Source organism: Aplidium turbinatum, chromosome 14 (genome assembly GCF_918807975.1).
Source record: "Aplidium turbinatum chromosome 14, kaAplTurb1.1, whole genome shotgun sequence".
NCBI lineage: Eukaryota > Metazoa > Chordata > Ascidiacea > Aplousobranchia > Polyclinidae > Aplidium > Aplidium turbinatum.
The window spans coordinates 4,651,265-4,669,969 of record NC_137485.1 but is presented as its reverse complement, the minus strand read 5'-3'; the positions used below and the strand labels follow the sequence as shown (position 1 = coordinate 4,669,969).

The window sequence follows — 18,705 nt, the reverse complement described above, 5'->3', positions numbered from 1 at the left end:
CTACAGCGACTTGAACTCACTTTTCAAATCGCGGACAATTGATGTGAAACTTTTATTACAGAATAGATTTTTATTGCACAACAAAAATTAAGATAATTCTTGTACAAATAAATCGTAGTCAACAACACGACGTCAAAACTTATATGAGACTATGACGCAGAAGAAGCCAAGCATGACTGCCAATTACCTCAAAGCAACTTGTTGCGGCCATCGAAACAGAAGACACAAGTTCGATACTCCCGTGCAACATTTTTATTTTTTTGGTTGCGAGATAATTGGCAGTTAATCGTCATCTTTTATTTTGCGCAATGCGGCAAAACACTGCGCTGGAAGATGCAAAATAAGGGAAATATAGCCGTCTAGCCAACAAACTCATTATTTAGGCGTGCCATTATGTGTTTTACTGAGACACAGCCGCGTGCCTGGAGCGACGTCGAACTAACGTCGTGCTAAGGTTCTCACCACTCGGCTAGCTGGTGTGAAAACTTGTTACCAGCACCCACTTGACAACAAAGGAACAGGCAGGTTAATAGAATTTAAACAAAACGTGCAGAGCACAAAATCAGCAGAGTCCAGCAAACGCTGTAAAAACTCATCAATAAAATACAAGAAACCGCCAATCAGAAACTATTTGAATTTTATCAGTGACACGTGAAAAGTATAATAATCAAAGTGTTTGCTGAACACGAGCGTAACTTTTGCATTATGAGTTATGTATCTTAATCCTAATCAAAAAAAGATTCTATTTATTCTTTACAATATTGAGTGAAACGCTTATTGGTTTCTTACAGGCCGAGAAACACATGTTTTTGGGAAAAGTCTTGATGGCTAGTGTGGAGGCTACACCGGTATGGTTAGCGAAACACAATGCTCGCTGTTCTATAGTGAGTAGTCAGGTAGTGCTGACGCCAGGAAGATCGCTCCTTCTCGACTAAGCAAGTTCTCATTAGGCATATGGTTCAAAAAATAATCTGATCAAGATGAAGCTAACGTCGCCAATCACGACAAGATTGTCCTCATCCACAAATAAGTAGACTCTGCCCCTTCACATCTTCAAGCAGGCTACGTTGAAGCCGTCCCCGGACTTTGCAGCGATGTGAGATAGAAGGTTTTGCTTCTTCATCATCGATTGAGCTGATTCCAGCTCGTACAACGTCACCAAATTGGACAGGGCGCCCTCGAACGGTATGTCGTTCTGGAATACCACAAAATTAAACAAAGTAATTTGAAATCCGCAAAACGAGGTGGATAAAGACGAAGTGGCTATATCTGTAGGTTGCTGCAGCAGACAGTTTTAATTGACCAATCAAAAGGCAAGGGTTACTACACTTAAAAGTGGACAATTCCAGTAGATAAGTTTTAACTCAGTTTTGTTATAATAACACAGTAATCAAAAGCCACAATTTTGTGTTGTGCTTTTATTTTCACTTCCACAATTCTTGATGATTATTGCGAGCAACTGTTGTTTGAAAACTACAAAATAAAATTAAATAGAACAAAAAAGCACTAAAAGTTTTTAACATCTCCTCAAATAACGTACTCAAAATGGACACGAAAATTGACACCTTGCTTCCATGCCAACAATGGACACTCGTTCAACCGACCAATTCAATTAGTAAAATAATGTGGAATGAGTGGAGTTTTTGATGCATCAAAATCTAAAGCCTTTCCTAAAAGGCATGGCGAAAAGAATGACTGAAAGGATAATTATGACTCAAAGCATTCGGGGATTGAGAAGATATTCTCATCACACTAAGCCTTCGGCACTAGCGAGAGTAGGGTGGCCTGTTACTTTCTCCCGACCGCTTTTTAGTGAATAGGGGCGTCATTTGGTACGGGGCATGAGCTAGTACAAAGATAAAAAGATTATGACTCTAAGTACTCACCGGTCTGCTGTGTGGTTGTGTAGCTTCCTCTTTCAGCCTAGCAGCTTCCTCCTGTACCGTGATGGCCTCTCGCAGCCGGCTCAGGTAGAGAAGGCACACAGCCTTGTTGTTTAATGCCTAAGCAGTAATATATTGAAATAACGTCATAAAGATGACATGAAAAAATAACAACAAACTGACACATGCACTGCAGAACTGCATTTGTTAGAGGAACTGGGAAACTGTCTGGAGTTTTTTTTATTTTAATTAAATCATATGAATAATTTTAAGTAATTCATAAGGAAAGCACCCAATAAAATTTAGCCTTTAAGTGCATAGGCGCCGACTTTTCCAAAAACCTTGGGGGGCGAGAAAGGTTATGACGTCATAACCATAACGCTATTTTACTTAATTAAAATAGTATTTGATTAAGCTTACTGTCTTGTTTATATTGACACCGAGGTCGCACTCCGAATTTGTAGAATCGCTGCTTGAGACGATAAGTTTTACTTACGCATACGCCCAGTCGTAAAAATTTTGATATTGTTAGCTCATAATTGGAACAGTTGGAAAACAAGTCGATTCATTTCATTTTCGTGCGAGTGAATAACAACGATCAAGACAGTGAAGTTATCGAAATAAAACGCAAAAAATCATGATCTCAAGCAGAGTGGAAACCCGCCATCAGTTTTATTAACTTCGTTTTGCTAATTGCTTGCATTCAAAGCGTTAACAACGGCGAAGTGTTTTCTCTTCTGTTTATTATCGAAAGTCTTTATAGTCTTTTATCGAATACCGTATATACTCGAGCATAGGTCGAGATGTTCGCAAGTGATTTTTACCTCAAAAAGACAGGTTCAACTTACTCACGGGACAAGCCGTTGTCTCCAGCTCGGTAGTTTTTATAATGAACGCATTTGGCATTTTTACTGTGGCAAAATCATTGCCGACGTAGATTACGGAGTGTGAAATGGCGTCGGCCGCGAAGCAAAAGTTTTGAATACGTTTATTTGCAGTGATTCAAACTTAATTTTCAAATTTAATGATTTCTTGTCAATTTTAAATTTTATACACTTGTTGAGCAATATGCAAAGCTCACGAGACAAAACAGCAGAAAGAGCTGTTTTAAGAGATTAATTTTTTTATTTTTGCGTGTAGGATATAATCGTTCTTATTACGTAACATTCCATGATTGTTGAAGTCGATGTCAAATCTTAGCGGCGCATAAAACAATGATGTCAGGTTGGCTAGGTGATAATAGCGGTAAGAGACGTCGTTAATGCAGGCAATATCTGCGACCAAGACAATATCTGCGACCATTAAACACCTTTTCTTTTATCGGTTTTCGATTTAATTCTCACACATTGTGAACAAAACAATGTGTTTTGTTCAATCATAATTGACCTCAAAACGGGAAGACCTCGTTGAAAATAGTGCCTCTAATTTAGCTAGTTTACTTAATATTGCGGTGAATGGTTACGTGACTATTCCAGCAGCGTAAGTTACTCTACACTCAACTTTGAAATTTCCTTACCTTCAACGATCATGGTATGTCAATGCCAATACTTAGAATGAACCATTGAATGGTAGTGTCGGGAATAAGGTGGTCAAACAACTTATACATGAGATCGATCTATCCACGAGTATAAACGGTAGTGCAGGAGTGTATATAGATGAGTGTATATTGATGAGTGTATGAGATGTATATATTTTCACAATTTATATATATACATCAATACAGTGCTTATTGAAGCAAAACACTGAGTGACAGTTTTGAAAAATGCATTTTTTTTTAAGCTGTATTCACGTAATTGTTTGTTATGTCGTAGTTTCAACTCGATAAAGTTTGCTAAAATCGATTTAAAAATCTAACAAACGTTTGGATAACTCGTGAAATGAGAATAAACATTCAATCATTCGCTTTTTCGCTACCACGCGTTTTGACTTTGAAGCTGCTCCTCACGCGCGGAAGACAAGCAGTGTGCGACTGTGAGCGTGCGTGTCGTGCGCATCTCAGTAGTAATTCACGTTCCAGAGAAAGCCATGCGATCAGCTGCTGTTTTGTGGGCAAGAGCAACGTAGGCTAGGCTGATTTTTGCTTTCGGCATTCTGTCCGTTTAAATGATCTAAATCTCTTTCGCGAAGTATTTTATCTTTGAAACACCTTTTGTAATAGCCATTTTTGTTGCCCCTCAACTATAAATTTACGGGGGGCGCCGCCCCCGGAAGTCGGCGCGTATGTTTAAGTGTGACTTTCTGGCTTTATAAACCCAGCATGTAGGTTTAAAGTAAATTAGGAGACAAGTTTCAGGTGAAAATGAATCGGAGGTCTACCTCAATGTTGGTTGGGTCTGTCTTCAAAGCTTCATCAAATTGATTGAGAGCCTCCTTCCAGTTGTTAGCACCGAGATAGAGGAAACCCCTGGAAGAAAAGTTTAGCAAGAATTACTATTAGCCTGAGTGGGAACCGAACCAGGGTCCTGAGCAACTTGTAAAGCTCCGAAAGCGTATATGCGATGGATACAGCGCTATACAAAAACACACGTTCTTTATGTCTCTCGGCAGCCGATTTGTAACAACAATTGACAGCGATAGACACGTGTTGCGCCCATGAGGCTGGGCTCATCAGTATCGCACCGTATTCTTTCCGCAAGGGTACTAGTGAGTGCTCGGCCTTGTGCTGATAGCCAGGAAGAACGTCCCTTTCTTCACACGTTCTTTATATTATTAATAGCTGAAGTCTGGAAAAAAGAAGCTTCTTATTGTACATCGAGATCTTGCTATCCTGCTACTTCATGTAGGCTGCCTTACCTCCAGTGCAGCAAAGTAATTACGCTTTGGCTAAAAGCGGGCTTTGTTTTAACACCCAACTTAGCCGGTGTCGGACCAGAAGTAAACGAAAGTACAGCAGACGGTGAGCCTGTTACAACCATGCACCGCTAGTAACTACGTCCTACCGATTTATTGTCTTTATTTTTACAAAAGTAAACGGTGCTTCACAAACTAGAACGTATGGTTAGATGGAAGCAGCCAAGCTACAATTCTACACAGTCGTCATAATGGCGTTGTTTTTGGCAGATGATATTTTACTTACGAGACATATGCAACACTAAGCGTGGTGCCTTGTAAAAGCTTCTCTAACAAAATAAACATTAAACAAAGAACAGTAAGGATGAGATCATTTCTATTTGGATATTTACAAAGTTGAAGAAATAGTTCAGAAAATAATAAAAATTACCTTTTGAAAATGATAATAAACTACTCGCCACTTCAGATGGTGAGATATAATAATCTTAATTACCGACCTGTTCGAAACGAGTTGAACTTTGTGCCATGGTTCTGACCCGGCTAACCGTTCCGCTTGAGCGAATCTCTGTTGGGCCGCTTTGATGTCCCCCAGCTGAAGTAGGGCCCTACCGACCCCACTAAGAAGGGCCACAGCATCCCTGGAAATGGGGTTTTTGATGAAATTATAAGTCCCAAAATCAGGATTTGTAAAGATTTAACAAAATACAAAAAAACTTACACAGAAACACTTAACAAAACATTATTTATATTTATGCTGACAAAGCACATTAACACGCAATTCTAATTTCATTGAAACGTTAAACGCCGAAAATACAAGTTTAGACTCCAGGTATGCCGATTCCATACATAAATCCAAGCAAAAACATCTTTTTTAATCTTTCCCATGGAAAAATTCTTCATCATCATCATCATAATCCATCATAATCATAATACATGTAAAACTATAGTAAAAATTCTCAACACAATGGTGTATTTAGCACGAATCGTTTTTATCACATACCACTGTTATTCCCCAATCACGGACCAAAACCCGAGTGGGCACTGCCATGCCACGGCGTGTGCACTGATTATGCCATGTACTAGTATACCAACTGTGTGACTGTGTGTTGTTACCATATTCACTTACCCGGGTCTGTCTTCAATGATGTTGTCGAACACTTTCACAGCGCTGTTGTATTCGCGTAACTGCAGAAGGGTGTTGCCTGTAAAAATATTTAATGGGAGTTGATAACTAAATTAAACTTTAAAACACGTTGGTGTAAATAAAACATAAAAAAAAACTACACCTTGTATTATACTGCATGTGTACCTATTCATAAAAATGTAACAATTTATGTGACTGCAGACTCACCTATGCAATACCTTACTTTCACTCTTCTTTGCGTCCACAACTCCAAGGAGGCATCTCTGTCTTCATCCTTGAGTCGCATCCCATTACCATCCTCAGCCTTTCCAGCGTCCAAGTTGCTTATGATCTGAGACAAACCACATAAATGCAGCGCGCTGTAACAATATGACTATTGTATGCAATGACGCCACAATCGTAGGCTATGACGTTACACAACGAACAAATCCGGTCATTTGCGCACCGGATAACCACATCACTAGCTGTATCGTCAAAGTTGTAAACCCCAAATCATTGGTTAAAATATACAAAAGTATAGAAATCTGATGCAATGCATAAATGATTGACAATGCAATGAACTTTTACATGTACAGTAACTATCTATCTATATGCCACCGTCTTAAGAAAAGACCTAGTCAACTCAAAAGCTTGTTGCGATATTCTACTGAGACAAGGCGACCAAAAAAACGGATTCTATCCGATACATTTAAACCTTTTTCGATTCCGTTAATCGGATAACTTCGGTAAAACAACCGCAGTTGACGAAACGGGGTAGGTCGGAATAGCAAGGTGCTGTTATAATCAAACCAGTAGCCTACTCACCTTCGTACAAACGTGTTGGAGAGAGTACAGCCTTGACAGGGACTCGGTCGGTTTGTTGAGGTGGCGAGGGAAGTCAGCGTTGAGCAAGCGAAGAGAAAACGGGACCATGGATCCCCGCCTACCTGATGGTGAGATTCGGTCAAGTTGCATTGTTTCAACATTGAACGTTGCTTGCTCAACAATCAGCAGTTGAGACTCAGTAACAATGAAGTTTGTTTGGTCATTATGAGCCACAGCAGCTTGATTAACATATCTTTTTATAGTTTTTTTGTTGTTGTTGTAAGACAAAATTATAATTTGACTGGTGGTGACTTAGAAGCAGATTTTGATTACAAAAAATGACGAAGCTGACAGAGTTCTTTCTATGCGCGTGACTTCGTGAACGAAGAAACTTCAAGATCATGCGGCGCTGGTTCGACTCTCGTGGTGTGCTCTTGAGCAACGCATTTCAGGACTGCTCTCCATACAGCGGCACCTAATGGATAGAATAATTCCGCGGCAAAAAAATTGGAAAACTTTATTCTGTCAATCTCGGTAACTGGCCCTGCGTCAAGAGCCTCTACAATGTATGCGAAACGACCAGCAATAACCTATCAAGGCTTTGTCAGTCCGAGGATAAAAATTCAAAATCAAACCAATTATCAAAACTTGCTCGCATGAGGAAATCCCAAATATGACATAAAAATACAGAGCGAAGAAAATACTTTTCAACAGGCGACAGTTTTAAAATATTTAATTTTGCATGATAAATCATTTCAACAATTATCGTTTTTCATGAACAATTAAACTCATTGTCTCAAGGTAAGTACAGCAAAGAGAAAGAAGAGCTTAGCTACAGGGAGCCAAAGAAATTATTGGCCTGTGTAGAAAAGGGATTTGTGCCTTATAACGAGCTGACACTAAAAAAAAACACTTTTCCAGAGAAGTGCTTACAATTCAGACAGGCATCTTACTACCTAAAGACCGCTAATGTAGTTTTTTAAGTCAATCAAAGATTTGTCAGCTTTGGCGTTCGTTGCAATGTTGGCATATCGTAACTGACATTATGTCATAGTCTCTAACACGTTGATGACAGCAAATAATGATCTAACCGCATCATTAGCTCACAGATACCTGGGTGTAAGTCAGGATAAAACTCATAGTAAAGATCAGGAGTGTCGAAGGATCGGAACTGCTCCAGCTCTGCTATGGCAAGGTCATACAGCTTCAGGTGGAGGAGAAGAGAGAATCTGGTTTGCCACCACTGGGAAGACAAATAAATATTGTGAGGACACTAAATTACGTAATGACTGATGATAGATCGAGGACATTTATTCATATGGATAATCATCATACGGATCAGTGGCTCTAAGCATGAGAACTGCGGATTCCAGAGTAAGACCTAGAGGTCAGTGGAAAGTTTTAAGGAAGTGTGTGAGTGCATTGAATTTTGCAAATAGCACGAACAAATTTAAGTTAAAGGGAACTCATTAACGTATTTAACAAACAAATTTACTCAGGTTTACACTTAGAAAGTTTGAAGGTGTGCAGACTGACTAGTGGTTTAAACCGCTTTGTGATAGCAAAAGGTCACAAACAACCGACTTGGATTGGATGTTCCTTGATCTTCTTACAGAAGGAATATAATTCGGTTCAATCGATATACTGTATATACATTAAGTATTATACTTGAAGAGTGGTTGAAGAATTTACGCTTTCTTGAGTAGCTCGTCCAAACCCCTGCCCAAGGTTAGCTAACGCCATTCCGCACAAGTCAACGGCGGCTCGAAAGTTCCCGGAAATCTGAAAATATCTCATAATTCAATAAGTTGCTTCATTATCTTAAAACTATGTACAGAGTGGTAACTAATGAAGAAAACTTTCCACCAAAACATCATCGTAATTCCAAAAATATGACACAGACACACACATTCGTCGATATTGCTGTCTTTGGGCTGAAGGTGTGTCCTCCTTTTACCATCTCATGATGGCGATGCTTTCATGGACAACACTGGAAGGAAACTGGGAAGCAGCCAATCTTTAATCTCATCGTTTGTGACGTGTTTATGTAAATTTACTGATCACCAAACATCTCAGACACACAAGCAAACTTTACTTAGTAACTATTGTAACACTAATGCGCATAAATAATATTTGGAAAGTTCAATGAGAAAGTATCCTTCAGTCCACCAGAAAGAAGGACACGTACAGCTGGTGTGAGTGCAACGTTTCAAGCTACCGCTAAAGAACTTCACAATGCAAATACAATGGGAGTTCTAGTTTCAAAACAGATAGAACACTGCCATGGTTAAATTTTACAACTACATAAGAAAGCTTGTAGCAGACAACTTCTCATCACCACAAAAAGTGGTAGTATAAAGCTTACTATGAGTTGGTGTAGGCCAGCCTTGTCACAAGACACTGAGCTTGCTGAAAGAGTTTTCCGTTCAGTTGCACCTTCCAGGCCTTTATGCCTCGCAATTACTGCCTTCACTGGATCGCCTGATGATTGCATTAATAAAATAAAGGACATGGCATAAATTGATGGAAAACTGACCCCACACAACGTACCGAATGTAGTAGAAAAAGACAGTTTTATTGCAAATCTCTAATGAGCACATCTTCTCATCATTTTTAAGCATGAATTAAAAGACTTGCCTAAACTTTCACTGGTGGCCAATCCTGGTCTAGTTAGATGATTCGGTTCAAGGGAAATTCGCTTTTGTGATTGTACCACGGCAGAAAGAACCACTCTTGTGCTGTCACTCGGGATCCAAGCATCTCGTCGCCTGTCCACCTCGCTTGTGTGCAAAGCATTTGTAAATGCATCTTCTGAAACACACAATAATGAATAGGATACAAAAAATCATGTACTGGTAGACAAAAACATGTATATAATATTTTTTGTATATAATATATTTTTTTGTATATAATATATATATAATATAATACAACTTGCTATCACAAATTAACTGTATTCTTCTCTGAGCACAAAGTACTTCTGCATTAGTCAAGTACCTATCCTAGATCAGCTAAAATATTTAACATATGAGTGTCCCAGTGCAGGCAATCATGACGGACAGTGGTTCCTTCACAAATACTTACTTCTAAGTAACAAACGATCAGGCAACACAGGGTAGAATTTAAATGGAAAAGTTAAGCTCTTGTCAAATTTGGGTATTTGTATAACTTGTACCATAACTGTTTAGTAGCCTAAGAAAGTGACAAGCAAGCATAAAAAATCTGACTTACGGTACGCTGGTACCAAACCAGTACTTAAAGAATATTTTCAAGTCCATAATACATGATATCGCAGTATAATTACAAGTAAAGAATAATCCGCAAGACTAATTCACAAGCAGAAATTTCACATCATCAATCTCAGCAACCGGGCAAGCCATATTGACTCCACACTTCTACATTATAAGTGTGTGAAACTACGATATCAAGATCAACATTTCAAAGAGACTTTCTTTGTGTGAGGATGAAAACTTTAACAATACATGAAAATTACTGGTGTACTTAAATGAGAAATTGATTGTGGTTACAATGCCCATGTGGCATTGTTGACACGTAATTAGAAATATTTGTAAATTCTATTCCTTGCAACATGATGATGTTACAAGGATTATGTGATTAGCCAGTGCCAGTCATAATTCTTTTGTGTCTATGGCGATAACATACATTACAGTTGCAACCACAGCTTTATGTACCGTACTGTAAAATGCAACAAACAGCAGTAAGTTGTAAAAGTCATTCATCATGGTATCTGGCATAACCATGAGGGTGCATGCCATCAAGCATCAGAGGGTTGGTTTTGCTAAATATTTAAATTACATTTTGTACAATTTTTCATAAAGATAACAGAATGAAACGAGCACTGTACAAGTATACAGTTCTAGCAACACAAACAACAAAATAAAAATTATAATAATACAATGCAGGCAACAGAACGTAAATTTTAGTTTGAACATAAATATTACCATCTTGATCCAAAGATGATGCTTTTTCAATGGTATCAAATGGACTTGATGTGTTGAGCTGGCCAAATAAGGTACTTGCAACTTGAAGTTCACTCTTTTCAAGTTCTTCATCTGAGTGTGAACTTGGTATTTCAGTGTTATTGTCGTCATACTTTACATCTTTATCTTTGGCCGCATAAAAGGCTGATGTCGTATAAGGAATAATCGGTTCAAGAACAGTTGTAGATACAGTGGGTAAGCTCATTTCAACTTTCCCAGAAGACACATCTGAAGATGAAGGCTCTTTGATTAAAATTAAGTCAGATGACTTTTCAGAAGTCGACTCTACCTCATCAAAGCTTTCACTTTCTATAGTTATGTTTGTATTAGTCATTTCTGTGTCAGGAGTACCTAATTTAGAATTTTCTTCCATACATATACTTGAAATATTATCAAATGAATCATCATTGATAAGCAGTGAGGCCATCATATCAGAGTTGGCATCAAAAGTGTTGTTTGGTACTTCTTTGTCACAATCTTCATTTGGTTCAGAACCTCCTTCATCTTTGGTATCTTCAACAACTGTATGGAATATTTCGGATAAATCATTACGGGGTAATGATGGTTCAGATAAATCACTTTTTTCACTCACTTCTACTGGACTAGTATTTGTTTCATTAAAATCATCTTTTTCAATAAACACTTGACTAGAATTGTTAGTAGTCAACATGTTTGGATTAGACAAACCAGAAAACAAATCTTCTTCTGATGGAACACTTTTGAATAAATCACACACTACGGGTTGTTTACTAGGAACATTATTTGAGCTTTCTATGGGCTTGTCTTCCATATTTGCTTCATCTTTCTTCACACTAGTGCTGGGTGACGGATTGTTGAAAAAATTCCCATCACCAGTGGTAGCGTCCTCATTTTCGTTAAATAAAGTACAAACTGGAATCTTAGTTTCCTCTGTCATTTTTCTGAACAAAAAAAAATTAAAAGTTTCAAACTTGAAGTGACTATAATGTCATTGTCACGATCATCATTTTTTTATTATGGCCAACACAGAAAACTTTTTAAACTTTGACATGGCAACACTGACCAAATTAAACTGAAACTTCAGATCGGCTTTTATTGGATACAATACCTTATCATTATCAGGGTTGCTAGGTTGGTGGTTTTCCTGCCAAATTAGGCTCTTTGGCTGGCATTTTAGTTTTCGATTTGGAGGGTAGCGGTTTTTGGGTCTACGTCTTTTAGGCGCATACAGTTAGGCGCCGGTCAAATAGGCGCGCACACTGTGACGTCAGGATATTTAGGTGCGACTGGTGCGAGCACTGTGGCGCCCGTTCATTTAGGTGCTATTCCTAGTAAAGTCTGCAGATTAAATCAGCTCAGCTTTGGCAAAACCTAGTCGGGGTTTTGACGGAAAACTAAGTTACTCTTCACTCAAGCCTACCACCCGCTTGAATACAGCCTACGGGATATATTTTTTTACTGATGTTTATTTGACTTATATAACTAAACATGAACTCAGTCATGTTCGGAAACTTGAATAATTTATTGATAAAGCTTTCGCCGACGCAAACCTGGACTGACAACAAATAAATGCCGAACACGCGCATTAAAAAAACAATATATTTTTTGTTCAATATAACATTTTGTGTGAAAAGTATTGCTCTACCTGCCAAGCTGATACAATCTGCAGACTTTACTAGGAATAGCACCTAAATGAACGGGCGCCACAATGCTCTGCACCTAAATATCCCAACGCCACAGTGTGCGCGTCTATTTGACCAGCGCCTAACTGTCTGCGCCTAAAAGACTTGCTCCCCGGTTTTTGTGCTCTTTTAGAATATGTTATTTTTTAAGTAGCCTATTTATGTTGTATTTACATCCATAACAAGCTTTTAAAATATCTGGTTTGTTAGTCGAGGTCAATTTTGATTTAATGCATTTGAAATAATGTTTTTACAGTCGACCTGAGTGAAATATTGAGTGCTGAGGGTCAAGACTTCTATAGTGTATGATGACCAGGTTGTCGGACATCAGTATTCACTGTCTTAGACCATGGTTGGGTAAGTGCACTGATCACTAGGGTGGGTCGATTTTCACATAAAACTGTCGGATTGTCGCATAAATCGATATTTAGGTGAGGCTTGTCATACTAAATAAAGTGTTAAAATTTCAATGTGATGGTGTGCTTCTAACCACTTACCCCAGGTGGTATGGAAAAATACAGTTTTCTACTTCACGGTAAATTATATTCAACAGGTAGGCTACAGTGAAAACGAAACACAATTGAAATGTAATGAGTTAAAGCCAAACCTGGATGTTAAACTAAACAACAGAGTCTTTCTTTGATTCAAATATAGGCCGCTGCTTCCTTGCATCTAAGATAGAATAAATCATAGAGTTCCTTTTTTCCTTTCCGAGAGTTTTGAGGATGACCTCAGCGACTACACGAATCATTTTATCAACGACTTGAGTCTGTGGTGTGTATAACGACTTTACTGGGACTGACTTTATTGCATCCCAAAGTTCATTTCTTAGATGATAATAATGGTGGTTCAGTAACGTCAATCTGTGTCCAGTCGATCATATCAATATAATCCATTGCATTAAGATTAACTTGATCAGCAGGGCGATGGAATCTTCATATTATTGTAGATGAAAGCTTTCGTGCTTTCAGAATTCGCCTAACAGCTACTTCACGAATGACAGGTCTATTGTCATGAAACATGGCATATGGCAAGTTCTCGGGGTGAGCTGCATAAGAATTTTGCTCGAACGATTTGTCGATGACAGACTGCACTTCTACTGGCTCAAGTCCACGACTGAGTTGTATCATAAGGAAAAGTACTGCTGGAGCATTGCTAATATCTGTGGCCATCTTAGTGCAAGCTATACAGGCCCATATACAGTTGCAATGAATCGTGTCGATGTCTTAACAGCTTCTGATGGATAGGTTTGACTAACACAATAGCGGCACATTCGCTTTGCTCCTGTGAATGATTATACTGTATTTTACAGGATCTCTGTGTAAGAGTGTTTCAGAGCATTCCTCAGAACTGATTGCATGGCAGATTTCCAAAAGGTACATCTCATCTGGTCTGTGCTTAGATCTTTGAATTGTCCAATTTTGGCAAATGGGGAGTTTCAATTTTATCAAACAATGCGATCTCCAAGGCTATAAGGTTTGACCACAGAATATCGCCAATTTCACCAATGAATGTTTCTGGACCAGATGTCTTTCCAAATAGATGCTGCAATGGTACGGTAACTCATTGATGGGCAGCAAAGGCCAATATATATTCCACTGAACTTCATACTGGATAATGGATATGATCTTCTTTCTAGCAATTATGAATACTCCATTACGATTCCCAGTGTTCACTGCTGTCCCGTCACAACCTGTTATTCGAATTCCATCCATGTTCATATTCTCGTCGATCATAAATTATTGACGACATGTTGGGTTGGTTTCAATCCAGTGCGCCTCTTGACTCGGCTATGTCTCACTTTCCGTGGGTCAATAATGATGTCTGTAGGGAAGTCTTTTGATGGGCTTCCCTTGCAACACAAGGGATTGGGATGGTATTGTAGGCACTACTTGTTGAGACACTCTCCATGAAACTCGGATCATTATCGGATGAATAAGATAAAGAGTCAATTTTACAAAGTTTTTTTGTGGCGTGTTAAACCGCACAACTATTAGAAGTTCGCTCACTGCGCAGGATTGCCGGACTGGGCGAAAAAATGAGATAAAATGACAAAAATTTCCGCAACTTTTCGCCCAATCTGGCAACCCTGTTACAGAAACAGGGGTCATTGGGGTAATGGGTTGCTGTGCACAAAACGATTTTAAACTTTGAGGAAATGTTCAGAAGGTAAAGCTGCACCTATGTTCAAATATATATTATAAATGGAGAAATCGACCCACCCTACTGATCACTGGTTCTCTGAAACCGAGTCGCAGACAACAAATAACACCCACATTGAACAAAACCTGTTTTTCCAAGTGTTTTTTTTAGTCATTTTAAGTATATGATACATAAAATATCTATATATATATAATATAAGTTTTAAATCCTTTTTGAACTACACTACTTGCAAAAACAATTTGCATTGTTTGGCTGGTTTTGAAATCTGTTTCTGGTTGAAAAAAATTTGGCAACCTTGATCATTAGTAACAGTGGCTTAATGTTAGTAATTCCCACTAAGTACAGTATATACTTTGTACAGTACCACACAAGCTTTGAAAATGCCTCTCTCAATCTTTTTTGGCTTACTGCACCCTGCAAACAACCAAAAGATTTGGCGGCACCCACAGTCAAACCAAAAAGTTTTTGCATTAAATAAAAATAATTTTGAAAAGAGCTTTCGCAAAAACAAAACTACGGTAACTACAGCTCCATATCATATCATGAGCAATTTAATGAAGTTCATTTCAAACTAAGTCAGTGCCAGATTTGCGCTTGAGTTTTAGCGCAAATCCTTTCATTGTCAGGGCGCATATTTGATAATGCTACTCTAATAACTTGCGGCATCCTTGTGAAACGTAAATGGCACCCCGGTTGAAAACCACTGCTTTGTAGTATGAAAGAATATTAAGTACGGTAAACAAGACTTTAAGTCGATTTTGTGAGAAACTCATCATAACAAATGTTATTCATTAAGAACTTTAATACAATGAGAAAAATGCTATAAAAAAATTAATACAACTTTCATGCATCTTGCCATCTGAGTAGCATTCAATAAGTACCGTACGTACCGTAAGTCATAAACAACCAATAAGTACCAGTCATGCAATAGATTGAGTTTCGCTTTTAGCAGCATGATCATTGCTTATCGTACCGTACCTCACAATGTTATAGTAGATATTAACAACCTGTTTTTGCCTACTGCGAGTTTGCTGTGGTAATAGCGAGTTTGCTATTACTACAGCGAAATCGCAGCATCAGGCTAAAACAGGTTATTACAATCTACATTGTGAAATCTTCAGTTAATCTTATTCAAATAGAGCACTTTCTATATAATTTTCAACAATACAACATACCGGTAGGCTACCCTGGGCTATTGAACTTTGGCAAGGCGCCTAAGATCAACCCAACTGGAACATCATTGTTTATCTTGGGCTGAATCAACTATGATATCTACAAAGAGAGAGAATGAATGGAATAATCCATCAAAAACAAACTTTCCTCAAGTTATCAAGTATGTCAAGTGGGACTTCGCTCTGACTCTGACAAAGACAATCTCGCTTCTCGTCCAGTCGTCCTCGATTCTCGACTCTCGTAGTCTCGTTGACACTTGACAGTTGACATTGACAGGCCAATGTTAGTTTTTAAAGGGTAGAATCTTTAACATAGTCATACATTTAACAATAAAAACACAAACGATAAAGATAACAATAATGTGAAAAACAAAAACAAGATAAAAAAAATACGGTTTTCTGAAATTTTAGTGTCTGTTATTATTTTCTCGTTTTTGTAACCCTAATTACTTTTTTTCCTTTCTCCTCATGGTTTTCTTTGTTAAATCCATGACCATGTTCAAGTTTTTACCGGCCACTTCAACAATTATTGTCAGTGTTGCCAAGTGTTTAATGTTAGACTTTAATCAGTTCAAACCAGTTTGTTTTCATTTCTTTAATTTTTGATTTTTCATAGGAATGGGGAGGGTTGAAAAAATTCATGAAACCATTCTAATCTGAACCAACATTTAGTTCACTAATGAAACAAAAGTGAGCCTATAACAGGTCACTAAACGTACACTTGTCATTGTGTTGATGATTTGGGCTACAACCAGTGGCGCCGGCAGGGGGGGGGGCAGGCGGGGCAGCTGCCCCCCCAATGTTTTGGGCATCCTCTTTTTAATTTTTTTTTTATTAATATATTTTTTTTAATATTTGGATCCCAACCTCAAGTAAGTCAACTCAAGTTGCAAGGGGGGGGGGGGGGGGGGGGGGGGTAAAAGCTCTCTCTTTAAAAAAAGTATGGAAAACCTTGATGACTAAATTGTACAGTAGATTAAAAGATTTTCTACAGAAGCAAAGATATAGACTTTTTAAAGTTTTAACTAACGTCACATTGATGTAGAAAAATAACAACCTGTTAAAATTTTGATCCCTCACACTCCCACGACTTCTTCCGCGCGCATTTTGGCATTGGTTGCTTGCAGTGATTCTTTCACTTAAACAAAACGTTTTGTTTCAGCAGTTTTGCGTTGTTCGATTCATAAGTTGTAAAGGAGACTCAATTTCTCCAATATTTATCATTTATGTTTCTTCTTTAATCTCAGCAGAGTATAAAACTTGTAAAAGTTTTTCATCCATACGACGTCATGAATGAAATTATATCTCAAATCAGCGTAATGACGTGACATCATCTAAACATTTTACCGAATAATAAATTAACAAATTCGATCGTAAAAAGTGGTTTGGTTGTGGTAAATATTACGTTATGAAAAAAATGTGATAAGGTTGGAAGACATTACGTCATGTATTTTCAATACAAATATGAAGTTTAAAATTTATTCTTTTGTTTATAGTCGTAATCCACCTTCGAAGCGGTACTACAAAGAACAATTTTCGATAAGGGGGGCATCAAGAATAAGTCGACATGACTTTTAACCCTTAGAAGGTTGGGCTCCTGAAGTCTTGCTTAGTTTGGGGGGGGCTGTCAATTCTTCTTATGCTTTAGGAGTGATATCTCTGTTATTTTGGCATGGTTTCAAAATTTGGGATTCACTTTGTAAAATTATTCACGCTGAGCATATCCGAAAATTAAAACTATGTGAATTTTAGAACTGCTCATATACGTTGAAATGTTGAGGTCACTTATGAGTGTAGTTTGTAGCGTGAGTTTACACATTATTTTTTGGTAGAGTAATGAAGAACGTGCATAGTAATGTTGTGATTAATTTTTTTTACATTATTTTACATACAGCCAATGCCCTTCACGCTGTGAAACAGTTAGGATTAACGAGACATGGGCCAAATTAATTAGGCTACTTTCATCCAGCTGGTGGGAAAATGTTTCACAATAGAATATAAAATATTTCAGAGGATGTGCTGAGAAATGCCTTATATCTTTCAATTTATAACCTTTATTCGCTCAAAATTTCAGTTCAATAGAGGTGAATAAAAGTTAGGAAAAGTCAAGAAATCTCGTAGTCGCAGCCTCAGTGGTTTTAGAGATACAACTGTTGATACAAAAAAGTTGAATTGACAGCCCCCCCCCCCCCAACCTTCAAAGGGTTTGCATTGAGTCAACAGATCTATGCCTGGTTTACGTCAGCTCTGGGGATCAGTGAAATATAAGGTTGTCATCTTCAGTGCAACAAGACCATTGATTGATTGGTTTAGTGAGGATTCGTAGTCCCATTGCTTTCATTTTGAGTGATCATACTGATTTTCAATTTATTCCTACAAGACGTTACGTAATGAAAAAATATATAACTAAGGTTGGAAAACATTACGTCATGTCTTTTCAATTCAAAATGAAGTTTAAAATTTATTCTTTTGTTCATAGTCGTAATCCTCCTTCAAAGCGGTATTACAAAGAACAATTTTCGATAAGGGGGGCATCAAGAATATGTCGACATGACTTTTAAGGTTTACGTCAGCTCCGGAGATCAGTAAAATATAAGGTTCTCATTATCGTGATTGTAAGCCGCGGGAAATTTTTTCTCTAAAAAACAGATTCCCGGGAAGTTAAACATTTTTTCCAGCCCTGGTAGAAAACAAGAGAAATTAAATAATATGCCACTGTCTTGCATGTCTTGCACCAGTGGCGTAGCCAAGGGAAGGGGATTCGGGGGTTTCAACCTTTCAAATTGAATTTACGGATGTTAATACATTGTTTACAAGAAAAGTTGTAGCCTATGATGTAGTTTCTTGTCAAACTGTGCAAGGATGCAAGCCATCTGCAACTGCTGAGATCGCTTGTTCGATCTAGATTAACATCTAAACAGCTATTCGTTATAGCCTACAAAACTTGAATATATCAGAAATAGCCTAAAGTAACTTCATTGTCTCAAAGTTTTTTGTTTGACACTCATCAAGATGTATGACCTCTATGACGTTACATTTTCTAAACTTTGGGTTGACTTCAGAGCATAAAAGTTAGTGACTTACCGG

The 18,705-nt window shown here is 37.9% G+C and overlaps 1 protein-coding gene across 1 annotated transcript; it reads right to left on the bottom strand.

Moving 5' to 3' along the window:
- Positions 1 to 61: 61 nt before the first annotated feature.
- LOC145782826 (trafficking protein particle complex subunit 12-like) lies at positions 62 to 11,538 on the bottom strand. The gene is made up of 12 exons (XM_082594591.1): positions 10,584 to 11,538; positions 9,259 to 9,432; positions 8,987 to 9,102; positions 8,290 to 8,403; positions 7,735 to 7,864; positions 6,622 to 6,743; positions 6,025 to 6,148; positions 5,800 to 5,875; positions 5,171 to 5,311; positions 4,200 to 4,287; positions 1,887 to 2,003; positions 62 to 1,195 (listed from the first exon to the last, which is right to left on the bottom strand). The coding sequence occupies exons 1-12, from the start codon at positions 11,536 to 11,538 to the stop codon at positions 1,046 to 1,048; spliced, it is 2,307 nt and encodes a 768-aa protein (XP_082450717.1). The 3' UTR covers positions 62 to 1,045.
- Positions 11,539 to 18,705: the final 7,167 nt, after the last annotated feature.

Excerpts from the sequence above, each read along its gene's own strand:
- LOC145782826 (XM_082594591.1), bottom strand. The coding sequence starts at position 11,538 with ATGACAGAGGAAACTAAGATTCCAGTTTGTACTTTATTTAACGAAAAT. Across the intron at positions 8,404-8,986 it reads CTGGCCTACACCAACTCATA|ATTTCCGGGAACTTTCGAGC; the intron begins GTAAGCTTTATA and ends AGATATTTTCAG. Across the intron at positions 7,865-8,289 it reads ATTCTTCAACCACTCTTCAA|TGGTGGCAAACCAGATTCTC; the intron begins GTATAATACTTA and ends TTGTCTTCCCAG.